Here is a 13,963-nt window from a genome sequence, read left to right on the forward strand (position 1 = left end):
TACAGCACAGAAGTGCTGAAGTTTTCTTTCATAGATGTGATGATGTTTATGGGAAGAGCATGCTAGCTGGAAGCAAATACTTTTTGCCTCCATACAGTGTCGGACTCGGGTGCGAAGGACCCACCAGTAAAATCAACTCCAGGGCCCCACTTTTTAACTTAATGCAAATATGACTTTATCCTCATTCACAAAATTCAATTGCAATAAACTGTGTTGATTGTCAAATGAATAAGATGCCGACTTTGCCTTTATATGGTTAATCAAGTGTATTGTGCCAAGTACTGCTCATGTAAGAGGGTGGTGGCCTACTCTTGCACAGGGGCCCACCAGAGGATTCTCCTGTTCTCCTGTAGGTCAGTCCGAGCCTGCCTCCTTATGAAATTGAATGCATACAAAGAAACAGTAAGGACCTGCTAAAAGCTGAAAGTTGTCATAATATGGCTGTGTGAATGAACTTTTACTGTGTGTTAAAATTTTATTACTATTTAAAAGAAAGACATTTTCTGCAGATTTTTCTCTACATTGGAAGTTGATGTTTTAACCCGTGTTCAGACTAGCATTTTCTTTTACATTTTTGCATATATTCATGTGTCTTTCTTTACCTTTCCTCCTGGATCATCCTAATTCTGAGATTAGAGTTGTAAATTTGCCAGGTTTAAACAATAACATAATTTTCTCGATACTCTGTCAGGAGATGTTTATGTTATGTTTGTCTATCAAAGGCCACCCAGTCCTGAATCTGTATTAAGAGAAATTTGAGTCTATAATGAAATTTGTGGAAAGTTACATATGTATCTGTAAGAAAATGTAATGAGAATTGTAAATAAAGAGTCTGTCAATTATTCATTTCTTTAGGAAATAAATGGGGGCTAGATAAATGACGTATCAGTGGAGGATCAGACTACTCTGTATCCATGAATGCACAGAGGTCTGTATAGGATCTGTAGACATTTAAGACAATTATACTCAACGCTATGCATAAAGTTGCTTCACTTTTTTTATTTTAGAAGCATTGGAGAAATATACAAATGATTGACGAGCACTACTTGAAAGAAAATATGGCCATGTGTCCTTTTTAAAGTGCACATAGTAAAACCTCTCCAAAAGATTACCCTGTAAAGAAGACAGATTTTTTCAATAAAATTTTGTGTGGCCCCTTCAAAAAGGCTTGAATGTAAATTTACTTTGAATTTTAGGTTTCAGTGTAGAATTTACATTTTACACTTGTAGGATGTATTTATTGCTGTTTCAATGTCATACAATACTTCTCTTTGCAGTGAAATGTTCTACCATGTATTTGTTCAGTGTAGTATACTAAAATTATATTTTTTTCTTTTTAGGAAAGAGACCTTATTTTAACTTTTAACGTATCAATGCATCGTTCCTGGTGGATGGAAAACGGGCCGGGATGCATGGTAACCTCAGTAACTCCTGCTCCAGATTGGGCACCGGAAGATCATCGCTACATTACTATATCAGAGTGCTTACTAGAGTACCAGTATATAGAAGTAGCACACAGCTCTCTTCAGATCTTTTTTGCAGTAAGTACATTTCTTTATTTTTGTGATATACTGTACACAGGATTTGCAGTCTTCTTTAGCAAGATAAGAAGCTGTATAGCCAAACTGTGAAGTATGTTTGTTGTGAAATGTGCACAAAACCTGCTACTTTAGAGAGATCTATAATTTTTAAATGCTGTAGCTTCACTACAGTCTTCTGAGGACATTTCATTCCACATAGTGATGTCACGGATAAGCATTTCTGACATTGGATGTGAAAATTCGAAGCAATTCACATTGTGATTTGAGCAGAGAGTGCAGTTTTCCAGTTTCCCATCAAGATGATCGATATAATGAATATGTCCTGGTTCTTTCCTGGTGTCATTTCTTCACTCATCATATTTTCTGTATAAAAATCCAGCCTTTAGAAATAGATTGACTGGACAGCACAAGCTGTTTCATAGTCACTAGTGATGAGCGAGTATGTTCTGTTAACCCTTTCGGCGAGCATGCTCGGGTGCTCGCCGAGTATCTTCAGCGTGCTCGGGTGTTATGTTTTAGTGACTCCGTGCTCATGATTTGCGACTTTTTGACAGCTTTAAAACATGTGAGGAATGTCTAAGAAACAGGCATTCCTCACGTGTATTAAAGGTGTCAAACAGTCGCAAATCATGCACACTGAGTGACTAAAACATAACGCCCGAGCACGCTGAAGATACTCGGAAAACACCCGAGCATGCTCGTAAATCTCGAGTAACGAGCATGCTCGCCCATCACTAACAGTCACATTTAATAGTATATGTGCAGTTTTACATAGTATATTTAGAAAGTATCCCTCCAATTTTGACCAAAAAAATACCGTCCTGTATTAGTGTGTGAAGAATATAGAAGCAATGCATCCGAATAGGTTCATACATTCAGTTCTAGTTATAAAAAGGATAATTTAGAAACATTGTGACCAAGTCACAGAATTTTTAAACTGGTGTAAGATGCTTTGAAAAGTTGCAACATTTTTGGGCAAAACAGAGTTGCTCAAAACTATTGTGACTTTTGCCATTTTCATGCCAGTTTTTAACAGCTCCACCAAAAATGGGCAGAGCTGGGATTGACCTGGGACGGGGCATGGCTACTCCTGCCAATCAAATTCAATTAAAGTGCTGGTGTTTCTTATGACAGAAATGCTACTTCAGTTCCTGATTGGAGGAGTATTTCTGGTGATGTGCACAGAGGCAAATGGCAAATTTATTAATGCACCCACCACTCCAGCGTTTGTTCTTTTTTTCAGCACTGGAGTGGCGCTGAAACGTAAATGTAAGTCCCCTGCCCCCAGTCATATACTTACCCTCCAGCGTCTTCACTGTTTTTTGGCACCACTCCAATTCTGCGGCGTCATCTCGTGAGCACAGTTTCTGACTGGCAGGAAGTCAAAAGCTACGTCACAAGCTCTCAATGAAAGTCTATGAGAGCCAGAATAAGGCTCTCATAGACATGTATTGAAAAGTGAACACTGGAGCCGTCGGCACTTTTTGCCAGAGACCAACGGAAGCAACACTGGAAAATGTTGACGCGGGGGCAGGTGAATATCCGACGGGGGCAGGGGAACTAACAATTAAAGCAGCACTCCAGCGGTGCAATAAAAACAAAACACTGGAGTGGTGCTTTAAGTGGGATGTGCCAGTGAGGCCTTCATTAAGACTGGCGGTTACAACCCCAATCTTATGTATCGCCCTTGTGAACTTTATAATATAGTGGCAATTTATTAATTTACTTAATATTCTGGTATAATAATAGCTGGAAATAGAGACCTTGTTCGCAAGAATGTACTGGATTTCTAGCATAGTGATTTCACATTGTAAAGCTGTTTTAAGCATGCACAACACATTGCCACTACGATAAAGTAGTACTTCATTAATCTGATAATCACAATGTAAAGTCTTTGTAGTGAGTATGAACCAGGTTGATAATTACCCCGCTAACACTGCATAACCCAAGTCCTTGTCTTTGGCTTGTTCATGTAACTCTGCTACGGTCATTATACTATTAGTACATGCCTTTAACTGTGAGTTTAATTAGTAAAGAAAATACCTATTCAAAGGCTTTATTACTATCATCAGTGGGCTTTCCTTTTTTCTAGCTCAGGGATTATTCCACCCACCAAGCAGCTACATCCTAGTGCATGTGGCTATAGGTGCTTAGTAGCCACTTTCCCTAATAATAAGCAATAACATTTTAACTCATTTGGACTTCGTCCAGAGCTAGTTTCCCTACACTTTTGCTTCATTGTGATCTGCCTGTTTTTTGGAACAATTGTTTCCTGTACAAGTTTAGGAGAAATAATGCAAATTGAATGTGCAGGGAGTGGATGTGATATTTTGAATGTGTGATCATTAAATTGATTCTGTTTGCATTTCCAGTTATAGAGAACCTTTTTAATAAGCCAAGCTTTTATTTTCTATAGAAAAAAAGCCAAGCAAATGTCACGTCTTGCTTCCTATTGTATCTAAAAATCACCTTTCTTCTTAATGAGTTTCTATAGACAAATAAATAATTTCTTATAACCTTAGAGTTGGATGTTGTCTTAAACCCGTATACAGTGTTGAACTGGGGTGTCAAGGGCCCACCAGTAACCAACTCTAGGGCCCCACTATATAACTACATGTAAATGTGTCATTATCTTCAATCACAAATGTATATAACAATGAGCTGGGTAAATTGTTAAATGAATAAGATGCTGCCTTTGTCTGTACTTAGTGATTCAAGTATATAGTGCCAAGTACTGCTCATATAAGAGGGTGGTGGCCCACTCCTGCATAGGTGCCCACCAGAGGATTCTCCTGTTCTCCTGTGGGCCAGTCCAAGTCAGCTCATATACCTCTCTAATTTCATATGGAAGCATTTGATGTTGTGTTATGGGCTACTTTTATCTAGACGCAATTCTTTTAGGGGGAGATCAGGTCCATAATTCTGCCTGACATAGAGCGCTATATGGCAGCAAACAGTATAACTAAAGTCTGTATATCGTGGAACCTCAGGGACTTCATTTGTAAAGTAAAATTGCAACCTCCTCCCCATCTGATTGGTTTTATTGTTGTTATATTTCCTAAAAGGGAAGCCATCATAAAAATGATTTATTGTTTAAATAAGGTCTGTGTTTTAAATGTTTTTTTAAAGAATGGCAATGATTTGGGTTTTTTTTACATTTCACAATTTGTATTAAAAATAGAAATCTGGCAAAATCAGCTGTGACATCCCCTATATTGATTGGTGGATCCTGTGTTATCAGCTGTGTATAGAGGAGTTACCTAACATTGCAGTCCTGGCTCTGATGATATGGAGACTTGCTGCTGAAAACTCCTCCTGAAAGAAAAGGAAAGATGAGTCTAAAATCCCAAGTGGTCAGTGTGAAAATTAAAGGTTATTTTTTTTAAACATATATCATGATATAAAAAATGCCAATTTTTTGTTAAAATACATTTAACACAAACAACTGATTTAAACAAATTTCTGATGATAGCTTCCCTCTATATGGGTTGTCCTATGCCAGATAATGTTTGGATCCCACTGCAGTTTGTTAAAAAATAACAATTTATGCTGTGCTCACCTTCCCCAGAGTCTCCACTGCTGTGCCTGGTGTCTGGTATTCTGTGCGGTGCTAACGTCACATCAACAGTGTAAAAGACAATCAGTGAGCTCAGCCACTGAACTCACATCAGCACCACAGCCAATACCAGGCACTGGGAGTACTAACAGAGACCCACTGGTGGACCCGGGGAAGATGAGTGCGGTGCGAATTGTTGTGTTTTTAACAAACTGCAGTTGGGTCTGAATATTATCTGAAAGGGGACCCCTTTAATAACTAATAAATTAAGCATGGTCAGACTGGCCTACCAAAGTACCAGCTCTAACACAATAATGGGCCTTAAATGTCTATCTTAAGACAACCCTATTTAGAGGAGATGTTGGACCCTAGATCCTCCCTTTTCTTATGGGAGATTTCACAAGTAATGTATTAGATCATATTGATGAATTGTCCTGGGTGTGTATTTATAACAGCATCATATAATGTATTTAAAAGTGGACATATCTATATTCTGTATAGATGGAGGGTAGGCCCCCACAAAAATTTCATCTAGTTGGTCCAAAAAGACTAATCTGATCCTGAGCTTAACTTTAATCCAAATCCTTTATTTTGAAGATTACGCCTTAAAGTGGCTCTAAAGGCAAAGCTAACTTAGAAATACTACACCAACTGATGTCTTCTTTCTCAGAAGTTTATGCTCTTATATGCATAAGGAAATGAGTAAGAAAACCAGGATTAACTGGTAATCACACTTTTCACCTTGAAGCTATCATAGCTGGTACAGTCATTCATTACCTGCTATTCTACAAGGTTACCTTTTGGCCAATTTCTCTTAATCAATATTTTCTTCGCATTGAATACAGGGCTTTCCACCAGACTACAAGTCCTTTTATCTAGTTATTTCATTAATAAAGGATTTAGGTTAATTAGAAAACAAAAAGGACTATAGATGAATCACAGAAAAGGCTTCATTGAAAAGAAGGCCCTTGTGGTTCAGTGTTAATTACCATATATAATTAAGTTCCAGCAAACATGATGTCTTACAAGAATGAAGTGTATTTGCTTGGTGAACTTATTTATTATATTTACACTTCTTACATTGTTTTGGAAGATAACAGCAGATTGTCCAAAGATGTCAGTGATTATAAATAGAAGTAACCTTTTTTGTCACAAACACCCTCTCAATCTTTTAGGTGTAAAGCATATGGATGAAACATTTCTAACTTGGACAGGTTCTTGTTACAGTAAGATGCTTTTTCATTTTATAGGAATAAACTTTATTTTGCTGCAAAATTCTGTTCTTATTCATTTCATTATTTTACTTGATAAAGTTTTTTGTGATATAGCTCAAATTCCCTGCTCCCCATAATACATCTTTATATTTAAAAGAAACCTGTAGTCCATGAAATAGCCTTGGAGTCAATTGTCCAATTACTTTTGGTCCCTTTAAAAACAGGGTGGCACATGTTAAGGAGCTGAAACTCCTAAATCCTTCATCCAATTTTAATGTGGATACCCTCAAATGAAAGCTGAAAGTCTGAACTTCAACTGCATCTGAATTGTTTTGTTTAAAATTCATTGTGGTAATGTCTAGAACCAAAATTAGATAAATGTTGTCTCTGTCCAAATACATATGGACCTAACTGTATATATATATAGCATAGGTTCCTCATTAAGTATAGTGCCATCTCTTATTAAAGGGAATCTGTCAGCAGGTTTTTGTTACCTCATTTAAAAGCATCATGATGTAGGCAAAGAAACCCTGAATCCAATGATATATCACTCAGTTTATTCCATGCAGCGGTTGTGACACAGAGTTTTTAGATTTAGCATGTAGCAGAGTTGAGAAAGTTAACCCAACCCAAAGCACAACTATCCCTGCCCACACCAGACTCTGCATGTACATACTTATAGATCCTGAGCTGCTTATCACAGGAGAGGGCATGTCAGACCAGGTGTCACCAGCTGCTGTGTCCCAGCAATGATAAGCTCCTGGTCCTAAATAATCATTGCAAGTAAATAAAACCACAGAGCTTAATAATAAAGGTATGCTGAAATCTGTGCTTTAATCCCTACATCATGCTGTCTTCAGATTACATAGCAAAAACCTGTTGACAGATTTCCCTTAATCAGCATCCTCTCTAGTTATGTACAGCATTGTCCCTTATTATGTTGCATCCTCTCTTGTTACAGTGGAGAAAATAAGTATTTGGTACACTGCAGATTTTGCAAGTTTTTCTGCCTACAAAGAATGGAGAAGTCTGTAATTTTTATCGTAGGTACACTGCAACTGTGAGAGACAGAATCTAAAAATAAAAAACAGAAATGACATTGTATGATTTTTACATAATTAAATTGCATTTCATTGCATGAAATACGTATTTGATCACCTACCAATCAGCAAGAATTCTGGCTCTCACAGACCTGTTAGTTTTTATTTAAGAAGCCCTCCTACTCTGCACTCATTACCTGTATTAATGGCACCCTTTTGAACTCGATACCTGTATAAAAGACACCTGTCCACACACTCAATCAATCACACTCCAACCTCTTCATAATGGCCAAGACAAAAGACCTGTCTAAGGACACCAGGGACAAAATTGTAGACCTGCACAAAAGTGGGATGGGCTACAGGACACACTAAGCTGTCATGGGTTAAAATCCTTTTGAAGTTCGCCAACTACCATCTGGATGATCCAGAGGAAGCATTTGAGAAGGTCATATGGTCAGATGAGACCAAAATAAAACTTTTTGGCATCAACTCCACTCGCCGTGTTTGGAGGAAGAAGAATGATGAGTACAACCCCAAGAACACCGTAACAACCGTGAAGCACAGTGGGGGACATATCATACTTTGGGGGTGCTTTTCTGCAAAGGGGACAGAACAACTGCACCGTATTGAAGGGAGGATGAATGGGGTCATGTATTGTGACATTATTATATAGTATCCTCTTTTGTTATGTATAGCACTGTCCCTTACATAGCATATTCTTTTGTTATTTTTGTCATTTATACTGCCTTTTCTTTATTTCATAGCATTCTCTTTTGTTAGATACAAAATGATTGATGATTGAATATGGAAAAGTCTCTTTTCTAACGGAGGAGGCTGATGGACTGGTCTCCTGGTCACATGTGGCTCCATTAACAGTCATTTTACTTCATATCTAACAAGAGAGGACTCTATCTAATAAAAAGAGGGACTTTAAAGCAAGGGAAGCGGCCTCTCCTTACTTGCAATTCTTGGGTATGTTCTTCAAACTTTTACAGTTCCTATCCACTTCCCAATATTAGGCTAGGTTCACATGAGCATATTTTTGGCCTGAGTGCTGTTCATGAAAAAAAAAATTAGAACACTCAAACTAACTTTCATTCATTAGAGATGTTGACATGGCCATCTTTTTTCACATACCGAATATCCTCGTGAAAAAAAAATCCTGATTCGTTGAGGAAGACCAGTCCACCTGTAAGACTGGCCTACAGTTGAGTAACTGGTGAGTAGTGTAACAGCCAATACACCATGTCAGAAGCTAGACTTAAGAAGACAGCAATGGCATGGGCCTCAGTACTGCCGAGAGGTGTGCAAGTGTAAAGTGTGCGAGAGTGGTAGTCTTGACCGAGTTGCTGTCCGGTTGCGCTCTGACACATTACAGAAAAACAGTGTCCCAGTGTGCTGTCAGGTGTGGGGTGCATTTCACTCACTTGTAAGTCACAGGCCTCCACTGCCTCCAGGCTTCCATCCTCAGGAGCCACTGCACATAATTCAGGGAACACCAAGTTCTTTACAACAATCAAACATTTACTTGTCAGTTCAAGTTCATCAGGTGGTGACATGTGGGATAGGGCACAGCATTTCATGTTTCTTGCTTTCTTCGTACAGTACCCCTTTAGCCCTACCACTCTTTCGTTCTGGACTGTCTCCAAGCCCTCTGACTCCATCAGCCTCAGGAATTCCTGTCCATTTCAGCTCAGCACTCGAGACCAGCCACCTGCCTTTCACATGATTCCACATCCACCAACTTCAGAAGACCAGGCTGTCTGCATGGTACCTGGACAGAGCAATAGACTTTAGACACTACAGGAATTTCCACAAGGGATAACAGTATGGCCTCCCACTGCCTCGAACGACTGGCACATGCTGCCCCTAGCAGCCCACAGCACCCAAACCTGACCTTGTTACTGCACTTCTCTATCTCCTGACACTATCAGGAAGTGCTCACCTTTTATTAACACTAGTCCCCACCGACTGGGCTAGTTCTATCTATTAACTATATCCTATACTTTTCTATCCTATAGACTAAACCACTTAATATATAAACAGTACTCATCTTATCCCTAATGTAATCGTGTAGTATGCACTACTCACATTATACATTAACACTTTACATTACCATAACACATTATATAAGATGCCCATCACTGGTCACTTTACATGTAAAATCGCATGACACTATACAGAGCGCGATTGTTGCCTTCAGGGGCAGGAACAGGGTGAAACAGTCCACATCCCAACACCAGCAAGAGATTGCAATATAGAGAGATCATACACGCAGCCAGGATTACAATACGTGAGAGTAAGTGCAGTGTCGCAGTGGAATGCCATCCCCTAGGTGTGACAATTGAACTATTGCTTCTAAGGCAAAGCCATTGCCTCTGAAAGAGACTGCAAGACCAAGATAGTTACTTGTATAAACTATTTACTATATTGTTTGCTGGAATTTGAGAGTTGTAATTGAATAGTTTTCATCCTAACATATTCTCTTGTGGTTGTATAGACAATCAGTTACCTTGAACCATTTTATCTGTATTGTTTGCATCAAATTTTATGCTACTTGCATTTTTTTATGTTTGATGTGAAGGTTTGTTTTTTTCTTCTTAACTTACAACACCAAAGGGAGTTAATAGTAAACAGTGCTTGGGTATCTTTGGGTTAAAGCATTATGTAAATGGATTTAACCCCTTTACCCCCGAAGGTGGTTTGCACGTTAATGACCAGGCCAATTTTTACAATTCTGACCACCGTCACTGTATGAGGTAATTACTCTGGAACGCTTCAACGGATCCCCCTGATTATGAGACTGCTTTTTCATGACATATTGTACTTCATGATTGTGGTAAAATTTCTTCAATATCTCTTGCGGTTATTTGTGAAAAAGACGGAAATTTGGCGAAAATTTTGAAAATTTTGCAATTTTCAAAATTTGAATTTTTATGCCCTTAAATCAGAGAGATACAGTATGTCACACAAAATAGTTAATAAATAACATTTGCCACATGTCTACTTTACCTCAGCACAATTTTGAAACCAAATTTTTTTTTATTAGAGAGCTATAAGGGTTAAAAGTTGACCAGCGATTTCTCATTTTTCCAACAAAATTTACAAAACCATTTTTTTAGGGACTACATTACATTTGAAGTCACTTTGAGGGGTCTTTATGACAGAAAATACCCAAAAGTGACACCATTTTAAAAACTGCACCCCTCAAAGTGCTCAAAACCACATTCAAGAAGTTCACCCTTCAGGTGCTTCACAGGAATTTTTGGAATGTGGAAGAAAAAAATTAAAATGTAACTTTTTTCACAAAAATGTTACTTTAAACCCAATTTTTTTATTTTTGCAGGGGTAGCAGGAAAAAATGGACCCCAAACTTTGTTGTGCAATTTCCCCTGAGCACCCAGATACCCCATATGTGGAGAAAACCACTGTTTGGGCGCACAGCAGGGTTTTTAAATGAAGGAGCCCCATTTGACTTTTTGATTGTAAAATTTGCTTGAATAATTAGCGGACGCCATGTTGCGTTTGGAGAGCCCCTGATGTGATTAAACAGTGGAAACCCCCACAAGTGACACCATTTTGGAAACTAGACCCCTCAGGGACTTATCTAGATGTGTGTTGAGCACCTTGAACCCCCAGGTGCTTCACAGAAGTTTAGAACATTGAGCTGTAAAAATAAAATTTTCACATTTTTCTGACAAAAATGTTTTTCAGTCCCCAATTTTGCATTTTCATAAGGGTAATAGGAGAAATTGCACCATGAAGTTTGTTGTGAAATTTCTCCTAAATAAGCAGATACCCCATATGTGGGGGAAAACCACTGTTTGGGTGCACGACAGAGTTCGGAAGGAAAGGAGCGCCATTTGACTTTTTGATTGTAAAATTTGCTTCAATAATTAGTGGACTCCATGTTGCGTTTGGAGAGCCCTTCATGTGCCTAAACAGTGGAAACCCCCCACAAGTGACACCATTTTGGAAACTAGACCCCTCAGGGAACTTATCTAGATGTGTGGTGAGCACCCTGGACCCCCAAGTGCTTTACAGAAGTTTATAACATGGAGCTGTGAAAATAAAAAAATAAAACTTTTTCCACAAAAAATGATGTTTTAGCCCCAATTTTTTTATTTTCACAAGGGTAAAAGGAGAAAATGGACTCCAAAAGTTTTTGTGCAATTTCTCCTGAGTACACCAATACCCCATATGTAGGGGAAATACAGCATTTGGGCACACGGCAGAGTTCAGAAGGGAAGGAGCACTGTGTGAATTTTTGAACGCAAAATTGTCTGGAATTGAGAGCGGACGCCATGTTGCATTTGGAGAGCCCCTGATGTGAACATTTTGAACCCAGAAGTACGACACAGAATTTGATAACATTAGGTCATCATATTGAATAAGTTGTCATTAGTCTTGAGAGCAAGTGCTCTCTACTTGAGTTTGCATCGGGTACTCAGGTATGCACCATGTATCGCGCGTGCTCGAGCGACATGCTCGAGAGACATGCTCGAGTCCCCACCCGCATGTTTCACGGTTATTAGACAACCAAAAAAAAACATGCGGGGATCGCTTGTGCATGGCAGGCAACCCCCGCAAGGTTTTTTGGCCGAGAAGCATATGGGGTGGAGACTCGAGCATGTCACTTGAGCACCCACGATACTTAGTGCATTCCCGAGCACCCGATGCAAGCTCAAGTAGCGAGCACTTGCGCTCAACACTAGTCGCCATATCGTCATCTTTTTTTTTTACTTTTGAAAACAATTCAACCCTGACCCCAACCCTAGCCCAACCTTAACCCTAGCCTAACCCTAACCCTAACCCCAACCCCAACCCTAACCCTAGCCCCAACCCCAACCCTAACTCTAGCCCAACCCTAACCCTAGCCCAACCCTACCCTAACACCAACCCCAACCCTAACCCTAACCCAACCCTAAACCCAACCCCAACCCCAGCCCTAACCCTAGCCCAACCCTAACCCTAGTCCAACCCTAACCCCAACCCCAACCCTAGCCCTAGCCCAACCCTAACCCCAACCCCAAACCCTAGCCCTAGCCCAACCCTAGCCCAACCCTAAACCCAATCCTAGTACAACCCTAACCCTAGAGTTTATTTTTTACACCGTTCCTCGTGCAGTATAAGTGTTTAGACAACTTTATTGTTCGGGTTGGTGTGATTACAGCGATACCAGATTCATATCGGGTTTTATGATTGACAGCTGTCACAAACGATGCATTTTTTTGTAAAAACTAGTTTTTGCATCGCAATATTTTAAGAGCAAAATTTTTTCCACATTTTGGCCAACAGAGACATGTGATGGCTTGTTTTTTGCGGGATGAGTTGACGTTTTTATTGATGCCATTTTCAGGCATGTGACATTTTTTGATCGCTTTCTATTCTGATTTTTGGGAGAGGTAGAATAAACAAAAACCAACAATTCAGAAATTGTTTTTTTCTTATTTTTTTTATTATGTTCCGCGTGTGGTAAAATTGATAATGTAACTTTATTCTTCGGGTCAGTACGTTTACAGCAGTACCACATTTATATCGTTTTTCTATGTTTTGGTGCTTTTACACAATAAAAGCTATTTTGTAGAAAAAAATATATTTTTGCATCGCTTTATTCTGAGAGCTATAACTTTTTTATTTTTCAGCTGATGGAGCTGTGTGATGGCTTGTTTTTTGCGGGACAAGATGATGTTTTCAGCAATACCAAATATGTGTACTTTTATTGTTTTTATTGTTTTTTTTTCATAATAATATTTATTGATGGGTACATTTTATTTTTATTTTTTGTGGATTTTTTTTAATTTTTTTTATATTTTTACAATTTTTTTTTGTTTTTTCATTTTTTAACACTTTTTGGACTTTTATACTTTGTCCCACTATGGGACATTCACTTTTTTTATTCTTATAGCACATATCATCCATGTGCTATACAGGCTGTCAGCGCTGCAGATGCAGAAGATTCTTTGGTCATGCACTGCGCATGACCAAAGTATCTTCCTGCTGTCTGGTGACCCAGATGTTGTCATGATGACATTGGGTCATCATGGCAACGTCCGGGAAGCCGCGGCAGACAGCGTTGGACGCCGGCAGGAGAGGTGAGTGTCGCGATCACCTCCCCTTGCCACAGTAATGCTGCGATCGACTTCAATCGCAGCATTGCGGGGGTTAATGTGCCGGCAGCGGTGTGGGACCGCTCCCAGCACATAGCACCAGGTGTCAGCTGTGACAATCAGCTGACACCCAGCGGCGATCACGCCCTCACAGCCTGTGTGCGGGCGCGATCGCCATGACGTACTATTCCGTACCTGTCTCTTAAGTCCCAGGGCGCAGGTACTTATTAGTTTGTCTTGGGCTTTTAAGGGGTTAAAATCATTTCCATTTCATTATGTTACATGTTGGCTGAGATTTTAGCATTTATTTGATTGTAGTTGACATAATTAAGTTGTGCAGCCAGATTTCATATCTTACCATATAAAAGTGCTGGTCTCCAATAATATTGTTAGTACTACCGGAATTGGGGGTCCCCTACCCATGTAAAAAAATAAGGATGTAACCCTTAAGAAAGGTTGCGACATCTCTGACATGTACGGTATGTTTCAAGCACCCTCCTTG

At 39.3% G+C, this 13,963-nt stretch overlaps 1 protein-coding gene and 1 long non-coding RNA gene across 3 annotated transcripts in view; one reads left to right on the top strand and one right to left on the bottom strand.

Moving 5' to 3' along the window:
* NKAIN2 (sodium/potassium transporting ATPase interacting 2) overlaps positions 1 to 13,963 on the top strand; it is a 1,575,235-nt gene that overhangs the window by 1,061,996 nt on the left and 499,276 nt on the right. Inside the window, exon 4 of the mRNA XM_073676010.1 lies at positions 1,341 to 1,541. Coding sequence (XP_073532111.1) covers positions 1,341 to 1,541 — 201 coding nt within the window. The remainder of the gene's footprint in view (positions 1 to 1,340; positions 1,542 to 13,963) is intronic.
* The window catches only part of LOC141259665 (uncharacterized), a 247,546-nt gene that overhangs the window by 221,638 nt on the left and 11,945 nt on the right, over positions 1 to 13,963 (bottom strand). Inside the window, exons 2-3 of one of the 2 annotated variants that reach the window (XR_012318450.1) lie at positions 8,779 to 9,125; positions 4,802 to 4,856 (exon numbers count right to left, since the gene is read on the bottom strand). This is a non-coding gene — a long non-coding RNA (uncharacterized lncRNA). Of the gene's footprint in view, positions 1 to 3,860; positions 4,857 to 8,778; positions 9,126 to 13,963 lie in introns of those variants that run through there. The other variant, XR_012318449.1, reaches the window with a different exon arrangement.

The sequence above is a fragment of the Phyllobates terribilis genome, unplaced genomic scaffold, assembly GCF_046119375.1.
Source record: "Phyllobates terribilis strain yellow unplaced genomic scaffold, ASM4611937v1 Scaffold_3__8_contigs__length_932513732, whole genome shotgun sequence".
In the NCBI taxonomy this organism is placed as follows: domain Eukaryota; kingdom Metazoa; phylum Chordata; class Amphibia; order Anura; family Dendrobatidae; genus Phyllobates; species Phyllobates terribilis.